General features: G+C 33.6%; 1 protein-coding gene across 1 annotated transcript; it reads right to left on the bottom strand.

Annotated features, from left to right (window-relative positions):
• Nucleotides 1–1,523: 1,523 nt before the first annotated feature.
• Nucleotides 1,524–12,947, bottom strand: elgi (E3 ubiquitin-protein ligase NRDP1 elgi). The gene is made up of 6 exons (XM_077445807.1): nt 12,765–12,947; nt 11,417–11,559; nt 9,612–9,900; nt 6,456–6,611; nt 6,104–6,234; nt 1,524–3,171 (listed from the first exon to the last, which is right to left on the bottom strand). The coding sequence occupies exons 1-6, from the start codon at nt 12,852–12,854 to the stop codon at nt 3,033–3,035; spliced, it is 948 nt and encodes a 315-aa protein (XP_077301933.1). The 5' UTR covers nt 12,855–12,947; the 3' UTR covers nt 1,524–3,032.
• Between the last annotated feature and the right edge of the window lie 709 nt (nt 12,948–13,656).

Raw genomic sequence — 13,656 nt, 5'->3', positions numbered from 1 at the left:
TGTTCTCGTTCCCGAGCTAAAAAAATGGTTCGGATTAGTTCTGATAATGGCTATTGTCAGAAAAAATTCCATCAGCGACTATTGGAGCACCAATCCTCTTATCGAAACTCCATATTTTCGAAAGACGATGAGCAGAAATAGATTTCAGCAGATTTTAAGGTATCTCCACTTTTCTGACAATGAGAAGATTCCGACCGGCAGTCCAAATCGCCTAATTAAAATTCAAAACATAATAGACTACTTCACGAAAAAGTTTCAAGAGACGTACACACCGACGCAAAACCTGTCTTTGGACGAAGGCATGATACCGTGGAGGGGGCGCCTCAAATGCAAGGTGTATAACCCTATGAAGATCGTTAAGTACGGGATTCTAAATAGGATGATATGTGAAGCAAAAAGTGGCTATATTTGTTATTTCAAATTGTATTCGGGTGTAGGTACTTCTTTGAATAACACTATCACCGATTTGTTATCTCCGTACTTAAATAAATGGTACAATGTCTACGCTGATAATTATTACAATAGCGTTAATTTAGCTACCAATTTATTGGGAGCTAAAACAAGAATATGCGGAACTATTAGAAAAAATCGTGGCTTACCGCAAATTTTGAAAAACGCCCGCTTACAAATTCATGAATCAATACATCGAAGAAAGGGGGATATATTGATTCAAATTTGGAAGACAAACAAAAAACGAGACGTCAGAATTATTTCAACCATCCATCAGGCGCAAATTGTAGAAACTGGCAAAATCGACAGGAAAACAAATCAACCCATCAAGAAGCCAATCAGCATCATGGACTATAATAAATTTATGGGTGGAGTCGATCTCGCGGATCAGTACCTATCGTACAACCCCGTTTCACGGAAAACCATCAAGTGGACGAAGAAAGCCGCAATGTATCTGATGCATTGCGGAATTTTGAACGCTTATCATATCCACAAAAAGTTGAATGGGACGAATTGGAAATTCCAAGAGTTTATGCTGAAAGTCGCAGAGGCATGGCTTCAGAGTAACATTTCCAATACACCAGGTACATCAGACACACATTCCAATATACCTTCAACTTCTGTCATGACGAGGACTCCCAGCATTGATCCGAACGAAAGACTACGTGGTTTCATAAAAGATCATGAATTAGTGAAAATAACTAATGAAAAAACGAATAAATTAGTGAGACGTAATTGTCGAGTGTGTGCAAAACTAAAAATTCGTAAACTGAGTGCTTTTATGTGTAAACAATGTAAAATTCCACTACATGTTGGAAAGTGTTATCAAGACTACCATACAAAAAAAAAATATTAGATATAAAATTTCATTAGTGTACGAATTTCATATTGTGTTTAAATAACGTGTGTGTGTGTAAATAATAAAAATATACATAAAGTGAGTTTATCGATAATATATTATAATATAAAGGAAACTTTTAAATAAATATTGTGTAAATATCTACCAATCAATCAAATGTGAATATCTACATAAGGGGTGCAGTTTGCTGGGTGAGTGCTTTTTTTGTGTTTTTAGTTGAATAAATATGTTTGATTTTTTTTATATTCATGTTCTGAAGAAAATATCACCATTGTTTACTATGTGCCCTTTTATATTTCTTCGGTAATTTATTGCCTACACTTGACTCCTGGTTACTAACCACTGCACTAGGTAATAAACACATTTTGGGGGGACCTTTTTTTTTTCTCACATCTGTTTTATGTTCCTCTTAGATTTTGCCGATGTCCTAAAATTCTCTCACTGATATTGTTATTTATGACGAAAGAGGATTAACCTTGTTGGATGTCGGCAATTCCAAAGCGCATATGGAATTGCATCTGACTGCATTGTATTTATAGGTTTCAAATAACGACATTTGTTGTTTTTGTTACACAAAGGTTCACTGCTGCTAGATTTTTTTTGTTTATTTATAAAATATGTATATTTGCCATATTTATACACATTTTAATTATTTATTTTATTAGTACGCGACTCACAGTTTGACTTTTACTGATTTTACAATTACGAAATTTTAAGATAGTCCATACGAAACTGCATTTCAAATTTCACTTTTATACGTTTACTGGTAAAAGAGATATGACATTTTAAACAGTTACAGTTTTATGCAAAGATTAGCGCAAATTCTCCCCGCCGCACGCCTGTTTCTTTAGCAATAGCCCGTGGTATCCTATGTGTTAATTGACCACTCAAATTCAAACAATACTTTAAACGTCAATCGATGGTAAAATATTGGTATTGGAACTGCAAAAGTATTGTTTTTTAACTTTAATACATCCAAAGACCAACAAATACAGAAAAAAAACAAGATGAAATAAATTGACGTCTTACATATATGATAAAATACTGTCAACTATTTATTATATTATATATATAATACTTTTTCAATAGAATATTCTGGTCCCGTAAGACTAGTGTGTTTTAATAAATTTCCACTGCACATTGATTAGCGATAAAAAGTAATAATATTGCAAAAGTTTTAAAATATACTCCATTCAATGAATCAACGTTTCGCATAATGTTAATATAACATTTTTCATTATATAACACTATTTTGGATATCAATTAAAAAAATCCATGGTGGCCTACGTGACTTTGCCCCGACATATACGTATGTACATAAGAGAAATAAAATATACAAAAGTGAGTTTCAAATATTAAGATCTTCAACATATCCAGGGAAACACCAACACAAAATGGCGAAGCTTATAAAAACCAATAACATTTCCAAAGGCCAACACCAAATCTACGAAGCTCTAGTTCTGTACGGTCAATATATTGATTTCCACGCACGGATACGATCATACATATGATTCCGTACGCCACAGATCAGTCCGTATATTAGAATAAGTCTGGAGTAAATGAGATTACTCCAAGGATGAGAGTCACTCCGTAACCTTTTTGTTCCAACCGTCGGTTCTATAGTAAAAAATATATCTATTTTATATTCAAACGAAAAGTCATGACGACACCCATCCCCGAAATCGTCTTACGCATATATTATAATAATTTTTAGAATATCCGTTCATTCAATGCCGTGAGCAAATATCATCACCAGACCCGGCTCCACCATCATATTTTCTCCTATGTGCGTATTGTCGCAATGCAGCACCAGAACGGCTTGCTTGCCGGGAACTCGTTTGCAAATATAATTCTCGTACAAACTGAAATGCACAGACATTCGAAATTAAAAAAAAACACATATTACATTAACACAGTTGTATATAAGTCCAAAGACATACTGAAATTGAGTCAAATATAATAATAAATATGTAACCATAGTTACTGTCAGTGTATTACCAGTTGTAATATATATTCTATCACATATTCCAATACAAATTAACAAGTGGATTATGTTTTTACAGACAAAATATAGTGCTCGCCTATTACTATACATTATATAAGCTTTGACGATTGAGATTTTTTTACAAAATGCTTTAACCGTTTGCCCGCGGCCGTCTTCTATGGAAGCTTTGCGCGACAAGTCTGTAGCGCGGCTGTCTTCCATAGAATTTCTGAACTTTGCACGGGATTTTGAGCCTTATATGCGCCTATTTCAACTGTTTTAAGGTTCAAAATTGGTTGAATATATTACTGACAGTTGAATGTCATCTATTCAATTTGCTTAAAATGCATAAATACCAGTCAAAATGAGTTTTTTGTGGGACCATACTGAAACCTCGTTTATGTGACGTCACGTCTGTTGAACAATGACGACGATACGTCTCAATTGTATGAAGAATGATTATTTGACAATTAAGCCAAAACTACGAGATATATTATATATTTTATTGCTTAAAATAATACTTTGTGTTAATTAACATATCTGGTTACTTGAGTAAATATTAAAATCTGTATTTAAGGTCGAAAACTCAATTGCCAAAAATCGATCGCGTAAAAGGTGCCGCCGCGTACAGGGCTTGTTCGCTATATCTATTGTTAAGAATCAACAATGCGTTAATATTACGAGTTATGGAATGAGTTTTATATTACAATAACTCTAAAGAACGTGTTCAAAACAAAAATGTGACGTTCCGACTCAAATTAGATACCTGTCAAGTTACATTTTAACGAAAAGCAGTCAGTATGTAGTGTGAATAAAATACATCAAAATCAGGTCGCATTGAAAGGCTCGGTTATGTGTATCATATTCGAAAAGTGGATAAAAAAAGCAGAATACGGAATACGTATTGACTGATTCTGACCAGTCAGATTGTAAATCCACTATGTTGTATGAAATAACTACGTGGAATAGATGAAACGTGTTTAAACTAATCAAAATTGAATTGATTAAAAAAAAACTGGTGATACACTCTGACCGTAACGTAGACATTATTTTCAAAATAAAGTATTTTGGGATACTTTGTAAGACAATTTATAACATTTAATGGGAATATATCAAATTAAAAATAGTAAAACTAATTTGCACACTTCTATAACATTGTGAAAATTTATTTAAGTTCATTTTTATTCAACCATTGCCTTCAACAATTGCCGCACTGTGATAGATGGCGAGTGATGAGGACTTATATTTTAATCTATTTTTCCAAATATACTGAATGCCGGGGTCTTAAAATTTTATGTATTCCTCATCAAAACCTCTATGATTCGAATGATGTCATTGCGAAATAAAAACATTGATCAATATCAACAGAAATAATTATTTTCACGGAGAGTCCATTAATATTCGATGTTTAATGATTTTTATAGCTAATTACAATAATTAACCTCGCAGATTTTGCATTATTTTAACTTAAAACACATATTTTTAACTGAGAGCTTGGAACACGGTATAAGCCATATAACTTTATAGTGCATATAATAAAGGCAACAAATTTTTTGGGCAATATTTTAGATTGTGAGACATCATATATGCTGAATTTTCTGATTCTGGTATCTCGGTATGGTCTAAACTCCACTCTTCTACTAGACCAAGACTAATATTCGTATTTCCGTACAGTTTTTTTTAACACAATAGTGACCGCTGACTCATATTTGTATCATGCTGGGTGCACAACGCTCAGTGGCCGTTGGTACATATATGATTTACGACTGCGCCAACTGTTTCAGTCCGCTGATATATTTTTGTATCACGTTTGCGTCAATCGTTTGTGGCCTATGATACAAATATATATCAGCGGACTGAAAAATATATTCGCGCGGTCGTGAATCATATATGTATCAGCGGCCAGTAAGCGTTGTGCACCCAACATGATACAAATATGAGTCAGCGGCCACCATAGTGTCAATACTTTCTCTAAGAATATTTCATGCATTTATTTTACAGGAAAGTTCAATCGTACATATGTGTTTTCCAATTATTATCTCAAAGACACATCATCGAACTGTTCATGACAGTATTCTTCTTTTGAATTAATTACAGACCATTTACTCTATTAACCCTGTGCCCGCGGCAATAAATATAGCGAACAAGCCCTGTACGCGGCGGCACCGTTTTCGCGATCGATTTTTGGCAATCGAGTTTTCGACCTTAAATACAGATTTTAATATTTACTCAAGTAACCAGATATGTTAATTAACACATAAGTATTATTATTAAAAATAAAATACATAATATATCTCGTATTTTTGGATTAATTGTCAAATAATCATTCTTCATACAATTGAGACGTATCGTCGCCATTGTTCAACAGACGTGACGTCACATAAACGAGGTTTCAGTATGGTTCCACAAAAAACAAATTTTGACTGGTATATATGAATTTTAAGCAAATTGAATAGATGGCATTCAACTCTCAGTAATATATTCAACCAACTTTGAACCTTAAAACAGTTGAAATAGGCGCATATAAGGCCCAAAATCCCATGCAAAGTTCAGAAATTCTATGGAAGACAGCCGCGCTACAGACTTGTCGCGCAAAACTTCCATAGAAGACGGCCGCGGGCAAACAGTTAACTGATTACAAGCATCTTGACCATTTTGATAGACATATTACAGAAAAATGATTGAAGTTACTGACCGAAAAGGGGAATTATGTAGTAACAAACCTAATTATGTATGTACATAGATACAATTCTACATATAATAAATAGTAAAAAAAAAAAACGTAATTTGTATTGAAGAAACACCATTACCGTCTATTATTCTGTCTCGTCTCTAGAGACGACAATCCAGGCGGCCATCTTCTTTCGTGGCAGTTCTCCATGAGCTCGTCGATGATGTGCGGAGGACACCCGGACTCGGAGAGCGAACGTTTAATTATATTCTGAAGACAACGTCATTGCAAAATTAGGCGAGAGCAGGGAACGACAAAGCACACGGCAAATAACAACATTTTACATAAAATATAGTGAGAACGCACGGCAAAATATTCAAAGAAACGACAACAAGACGTTAATACGAATTAACGCAGCGCTACGCAGTTGCATTTCAACATGGCAATTTGTCACGAGTACATCGTCAACGTGTGCAAAACATATGGCAAACCTGTAAATTTTCATCCGGCGTGGATATCATGCCTCCCCAACGGGTGACTCTCGCCGGTGCGAGGGTTCCGCTCCATCTTACCACCTCGTCACGTTCCATTTGGTCTGCTATAGCGCGCATCGCCGGATTCGATATTCTCATCGCTCTCATGAAATCCTAAACATGTCATACATATATTCATTTCGTTACTCAAAAATACCCAATCCCGAAATGACGGGGCACAAAGGATTTTCTAAATATACATAAAATGCAGAGTGGAGCGGAAGAAATTATACTCGTACGTAGAATCTTGAGAATAAACACTTCAAATCAAAAGTAAACGTTCATTAACCAAATAAAATCAAAATGCATGGTATATCTCTATATCTACCGGTAATTTTCACTCAGATTTCAAATCAATCACTTTCTTAACCCTTTGAATGCTGACCAACAAGTCCACGATCTTGAAATATGTCGATAGGCGTTGTTTTTGGAGCATTTAAAAAATAAACAAGAATACTATCCGCTGAGCCTTTCCAGGTAGCATTGAAAATGGGTTGTGTAGTCCGTGTCAATGTTTAAAAAGACTGGTTTACACCGGAATTTCTGAATTTATAACCATAGCAGAATTTCTCGATGGAAATCACTAACTGCTGAGTCTTTTAGATTGTGAGCATTACATTTTAACAACGATGAAGAAGATGGAACTAGTTTTGGAAAATTACATTCATTAATAGACTTGTTTTGTTTATTTTATATTGTTGCAAGATATATTAGAGAGTCTAAACACACCTTTACAAAACTCGAAATCGTCGGCGGTGATTATCTAGGGTTTGTTTGGATTAGCTACAATTTTTATACTTGCTTTCTATTGGATTTCTAAATAATTCTAGTTGGAAATGTTGGCGAAATTTTCAGCGTGGCGGACTTTCAACAGAAAAGACGTCAGCACTCAAAGGGTTAAGCATTACATTAGAATTTGTTGGATTTCCGCTTGGATGTTCAACTCTTATATAGTTTTGGGTTGATGAGCATAACTTTTATTGAACTTTATGCCTAGTTCATTTATATAGTCGTGCTCCATCCTTTTGGAACCCAGCCATTCCAGAAGTTTAGTAATTTTGTCGAGGAAGACAATGAATCGTGTTGCGGTTTGCTTAAATGTCAAGTAGATAACACCAGACATTATTTAAAAAAAAATACTGGCATTAAGTTATACATATTCAGCTAATGAATACTTACTTTTTATTTTCAAGATACTAATTGACTAATTGTTTCCGCCCCACCTTATTGAAGAGCTTAAATTAAAAAGGAATTTCAATATTTCAGAGCTGAAATGACAATTCTCTACTTCCTTGAACTTGTTTAGCATTTCTAATAAAAAGAAACGACGAATAATTGTAGAATGATTTCTTGGCATATAAAATGCTTATCAAATTAAAGGCTTAGTGATTATAATAATGAATGTTGAAAATAGTACAAATTTGTTATAACCTGGGCGTAGAGTCAATTTCAAATTTAGCAACAAATTTAGACTTTTACCTTATGCTAGGACTCCGACTCAATTTTGGTAAGATTGACTTTTATGCCATTAAAAATTGACATGTAACCCAATTTGTTGAATTTATTGGTAATGATTAAATAAAAAGTAAATACATTCACAGTGTAATTTCATACAGAAACAAATCAATTTAATAAAAAAAAAAAAAGTATGAGACAGAAGAAATGTCGGTTTTGCCCAGAACACAAAAACATGTGCAATTAAACGATTTTATTTTAAATGTAATTTAATTGATGATTTTAATAAAGAAATTATTAAATTTCAACTTATTAGTCGTTTTACTTCGATATAATTGGAGACTCAAACCAGCAGAATAGACTAGCATATAATGCTTTGAACAAAGTGGTCACAGGTTCAAATCCCACTCGTTTCTGCTGGCCAGACCTTGGATTTGTGACTCCAGGTCGATAGTTTCCTATCAGAGTTGGCCAATTTATCTGATTTTCATTGAAACGGTTCCAACAAATCGGCAACCTTACCCATTTTCTCGCAAATCTCAAGTTATCACCAATATCGAATTTCACTGAATTGTATAAAATGCTGCAAATGTACAAATTTGACGGTACATTTCTCTGTGGATGTTAATTGATATGTATTTACTTTGTATATTAATACTTGTATCAAATGTACAATGTTTCTGGCTAGGAAGGCACATTGGGGTTACCTGTTAGGCCTTCCTGGTATTAATTAACTAAAAAAAAAAATACTGTAATACTATTAAAAACAAGTCGGAGTCGGTTGATTTCTTATTACTCGGATTCCACAGCCCTGGTTTTAACAAACGCTGAGCTGCAAACTTTGAAACTTTTATAACCATTGTATTAATATTAAGTTATAATCGTGTATATAAAAAATTTTATATCAAAAATGGCTTCTTCTATTCAAATGTAGTGGAAATCGTTTAAAAATTTACAACATCACCTTCAAATGAAAATAAAACTGAATAATAAAAGCTATTCACAAAAAAATACAAGATTTTAGTGCTACTTCTTCACAGATAATCGATTGTGAGCTCATCGTACAATGTGATATGATTCTTACATATTTATATATATATAATATAAGATTATGATTATGTTTGAAAGTTTGATGCCAAAAGCCTTCATTCTAGTCTACCTCACGGCACCAAAAGTGAAAAGGTCGAAAAAGCAAATATCGGAAGGCAAAGATCGAAAATCGAAAGATCTTAAGTCGAAAGATCAAAAAAAAGAGTGCATGGTAAACGGTACTATGTTTATATAATATATATGAGTGGCATGTGGTGAAATTATCTCTCTTTTGTCATACGGCCTTGTGTAATGTGCGCGCGCGGGATACAGGAGGAAAAGCCTGTTCCTCTCGTTCCTGTTGTGTCCTGCCCGCGCAAATTAAGTGAGGATGTACGACGGGGGGAGAGAAAGAATTTTACCGCACGCCACTGGTATATATATATACTAACCGTTTTTCATATGTATGCATGGAAAACGAACATTTTCGACTTTTTCACGGTCACCCATTTGAAACAAATAAAAGCATTCAACAAAATACGGCAATAATATAAGAAAATTGGTCGCCAAGATACATATATGTATTATATAGAATGGTGAAACAATGAATTGCTCACGTTTAAAATTTACCTTTAAAAGTGTGAGCTCTCGTTTATATTCGTTCATGATAAATTTCAACTCGCTTATTTGCTGCTGGTACGCATTAAAATTAGTCTGCTGAGATTGTATGATCGAGCGGAGCTCTCGTATGCAGTTGTGCTCTTTCAACTCATCCTTGGGAATGATCATGCCGCAGCCCTGCTCACAGGGTATCGGTCTTTTTGGATTGTATTCGCAATCTTTCAAGTGCGTACTTAATGAATCTAAATTGACTACTAGTGGACATCCAAACAATGCATTATCACAGCTGATGGTTAATCTGAAAACATTTCAACACAATTTAAACAATGGCCAACAGTATATATACAGTATGGGGAAGAGACAATTGGATGGTTAACTCATTACAGGCCGTAAACACATTCAAATGCTGTGTTTTTTTAATAAAATTACATTCAAAGGCCGCCAACACAGCGTGTGTTTTTATATCCTTCAAAATTCATACAAAAAATAAATCGTTTAAAAGATTTAGTTACAAACTTCTATTCGTAGATATCATACCAGTATATCTTTATCAAAAAATCGATAAATAAATTAAAAAATATATATATTTCTACGGTTCAAAGTTTGACTTTATTTTCCCTATGAATTTATTGATTATATTATAAAATAATAATATCAGATATCCAAATTGGCTGATTTTTTCTCGCGTACTATATATTTTACTCAAATTGAATCATTCATTCAAATGATCTATAAGATGGATATCGTTTATTACGAGAAAATATATTGAAACCTATATTTATTTATTTGTACAGGTAAGAATCTATTTCAGTAAGTCATATAATATAAAAAATAAGAATAAAAGAAAACGGTATCAATAGAAAAAGTAATGGAAACAATAATATGCGGTTTATCACATGACATACTTATTTATATAACAAAAAAAATTAGTGAAATCATAATAATAAAGAAAAATAATATTTTTAATGCATCTAACAAACTGAACAAAAGTAACACTAAATATTTCGATGTCCGTCTGATCAGCTATATATAAATTTGATACAAAATTTAATACAGCAATCACCGCAATTTGAGAAATACTGATCTGATAAATCATACAGTTGAAGACAACTGTAAAGTAGCTGTATTCAAATTTTTAATTTAATTGATGGAACGGTTTAAGAGTTATGTTTAATTTACAAAAACTATAATTTTTACCGTTACTTTGCGGAAAATACGCAGACTCTCATAGAGTTTTCGGAAGATTCCGACGATATATAATGAGTTAATACCTTGAAAGTGAACACTTTTCTTCATAAGTTAACATTAAACAGCTAAACGAAACTATACTACATGGCGAAACATTTCTTCAGTCTTCTGAATTTTTTTAAAAAGAAAATTCAGCACATTGTCGAACATTATCCGTCATTTACTCAAGATATTTTCAAAATTCGTTGAATTATCCTTCAATTCTGTCAATGAGAATACAATTTCTCTTTAAAATAGCTTCGCAGATAAATCAGACGATCATTGAAGCCAGATAACATCTCCGAAACAAGACGTGACGTCTTGCAAGAGCATTTTTTCGACTGTTCGCACGCAATTTTATTTCGTAAACTCGTATGCATCCATCAAATTGTGCCTCGTTCTGTTTGAACCAAAGCAATGTTATAAAAATGCTGACTGAGATCTCGTACGAGTGATATGATACTTAAAATCAGTCTGCAGTATGATACTATAGCACAGAGGATTGCTTTCATTCAGTGAATATTTACATTTCATTTCAAAATACAATTGTTTCCGTCCCATCTTGTACACTAAATAGTCAATCGAACCTTGCTAATAAATTTCTTAATATCCTCGGAACAGGATGGAGTTGTCCGGAGGTTACGGCTTGCCGGTCCACCGGACACGTCGGTTGAGTGCTGATCCATTCCGTGATGCAGCATCTACAGAAAGCATGCTCACAAACAGGTGCCTGCAAAATAGCGTAATGTACATTTTATTAAATATACCGATTGTAAAACCTCAATTCTTCGTAATTTGTGGTTTGACCTTTGAACCGTTTGAATAATGAACACCGTGACTAATTCGTTTACGCATATTCACGTATCAAAATAGCATATATGGTTTCCGTAGTTTATCATCGCTATATCGAATGTGTAAGAACATGCAATTATTATTGCATATTTAAAAAAAAATGAGCCGTTAGTTAAATTTTTGAAAATATGTAGGTCTATCAAGGCTGGCAAAGCTGGAATTGTCTGTTGTTTGAATTTGCAGGTTTAATCTAATGATTTTTGAGACGGTTCCATACAAAATTGGCATCAAAAATAATCTAACTTACCCACCAAAATTATAATACAATTTCAATGTCTATATTTTCAGCTCTAGAAAGCTAATGAGAACCATTGGAAATGGTAAATCTTATTCGAGACAACTTCATTATATAGCAATTAGTACAAATGTTGAACATGGTGAAATCTGCTAGGCTCGGAATTGAGTACGGAGTATGAACTGGTGGCAATTATATGACCACTTGCTTGACTACGCTCTCGTTATTGATTTTGTTTATACTCTTTTCAAGTGTTTGTAGATTTTAAGCAGTCAAAAGTTAATGCCTCTTATACAAAGCGGTGTCTACTTTAATTGAAACTGTTTGACTTCTGACTAATTATTTCGTGTATATAGTTTATTCCTATGAAATCTACATATACTGGTTCCGTTGAATGGTGTAGCTGAATTCCTTTCTTAAAAGAGTGATTCAATAAAATTAATGTAACTACTCAATGATTAGTGGTTTTTATGCGAAAATTTTATCATGTATGCTTAATTGGCATGAACGGTCCCACATTCATAACAAATTACGATGAACAAGAGCACTGCCGAAAGCACAAAAGGCATTCAGTAATGTTTAAAACGGTGCATTTCTATTAATAATAGTAAAAGTATTTTTGTTGATATTATTATTAAAATTTTCTGATATTGTTTTCGTTTGAAAGGTTAAAAAATTTTTGAAAGTTTTTAAAATAATTTAATATGTTAACGAGGGGTGGCGAAAATTTTGCGCGGGGTGGTGTTTTAAAAATATTTGTTGAGTTTTCATGGTGCCCCCCCTGTGTGTCCTGATCAGAAACTAGAAAGCTGCAGGTGACTGCGGAAGGAGGTGGGGTGTATGCGTACCTGGACGGGTTCCTCGAGCACACATGAACAAATGGGGCAGATGAGCTCGTCGTCGACTTCGCTCTTGAACCGGTTCACCTCGAAGCCCATGATGCAAGAGCGGCATTGACAGCAGTGAAGCCGAGCAATCGCCAAATGGAACCGAAGCCGTCGAAACGACTCGGCCAACTCGCCTAACCGTGTTAATACAGCGGCTACTTATTCACGACCCACCGTACCAACCCGATCTCTTCGGAATGACCGCTGTAATAAAAATAAAATTATGCAGTTTACATCAAGATGGAATGATATTTCGAATGGAATGAATATATTTTGATCACTATTTATTTAACTAAGCGATCAGTATTTTTATACCAAAATGATCAGTAATTATATATAAAATCTGGTTAATAAAACATACTAAAATGTCATTAGAAAATTTAACACTTGTAAACAGGGCCGCCGAGAGAAATCCCGGGCCCTGGGAAAAATAATTCCGGCTTCTATGACGAACTAAAAAAAGATTTTTTAGATTTATTTTTAATATGCGAAAAATCTATCAGAACTATTAGAAAAATCATCATATACATATAATATCGCAATTCTATATGTCTGTGTAAAATAAGGCACGCCGTAGTATAATATTCTTTTTGATTCGACATATGTACGTCACAGTTAAATCACTGCCATCAAAACATATGAATACAATACGAACATAATAACAGATCAACAAAAATCTTCTATATACATATATATACTATTTGCTACCAATGTTTCCTCTAGGCAAATTAGTCTCTAAACATTTAGCGCCATCTATTGAAAATTTATTTAATTAATTAATTAATTTTTCTATTGGTGTTTTATATTTTTTATATGTAGGTAGGTAGGTAGTTTTTATCATTTTTTTTCATAC

This window comes from Arctopsyche grandis, chromosome 2, assembly GCF_051622035.1.
Source record: "Arctopsyche grandis isolate Sample6627 chromosome 2, ASM5162203v2, whole genome shotgun sequence".
Classification (NCBI taxonomy): Eukaryota; Metazoa; Arthropoda; class Insecta; order Trichoptera; family Hydropsychidae; genus Arctopsyche; species Arctopsyche grandis.
The sequence above is the reverse complement of the archived record's forward strand: the minus strand, read 5'-3'. Positions and strand labels throughout refer to the sequence as shown.

Coding starts and splice junctions, on each gene's coding strand:
- elgi (XM_077445807.1), bottom strand. CDS start 12,854: ATGGGCTTCGAGGTGAACCGGTTCAAGAGCGAAGTCGACGACGAGCTC. Junction 11,560..12,764: donor TGCTCGAGGAACCCGTCCAG/GTACGCATACAC, acceptor GCTATTTTGCAG/GCACCTGTTTGTGAGCATGC. Junction 9,901..11,416: donor TTAAGAAATTTATTAGCAAG/GTTCGATTGACT, acceptor AAATGTTTTCAG/ATTAACCATCAGCTGTGATA.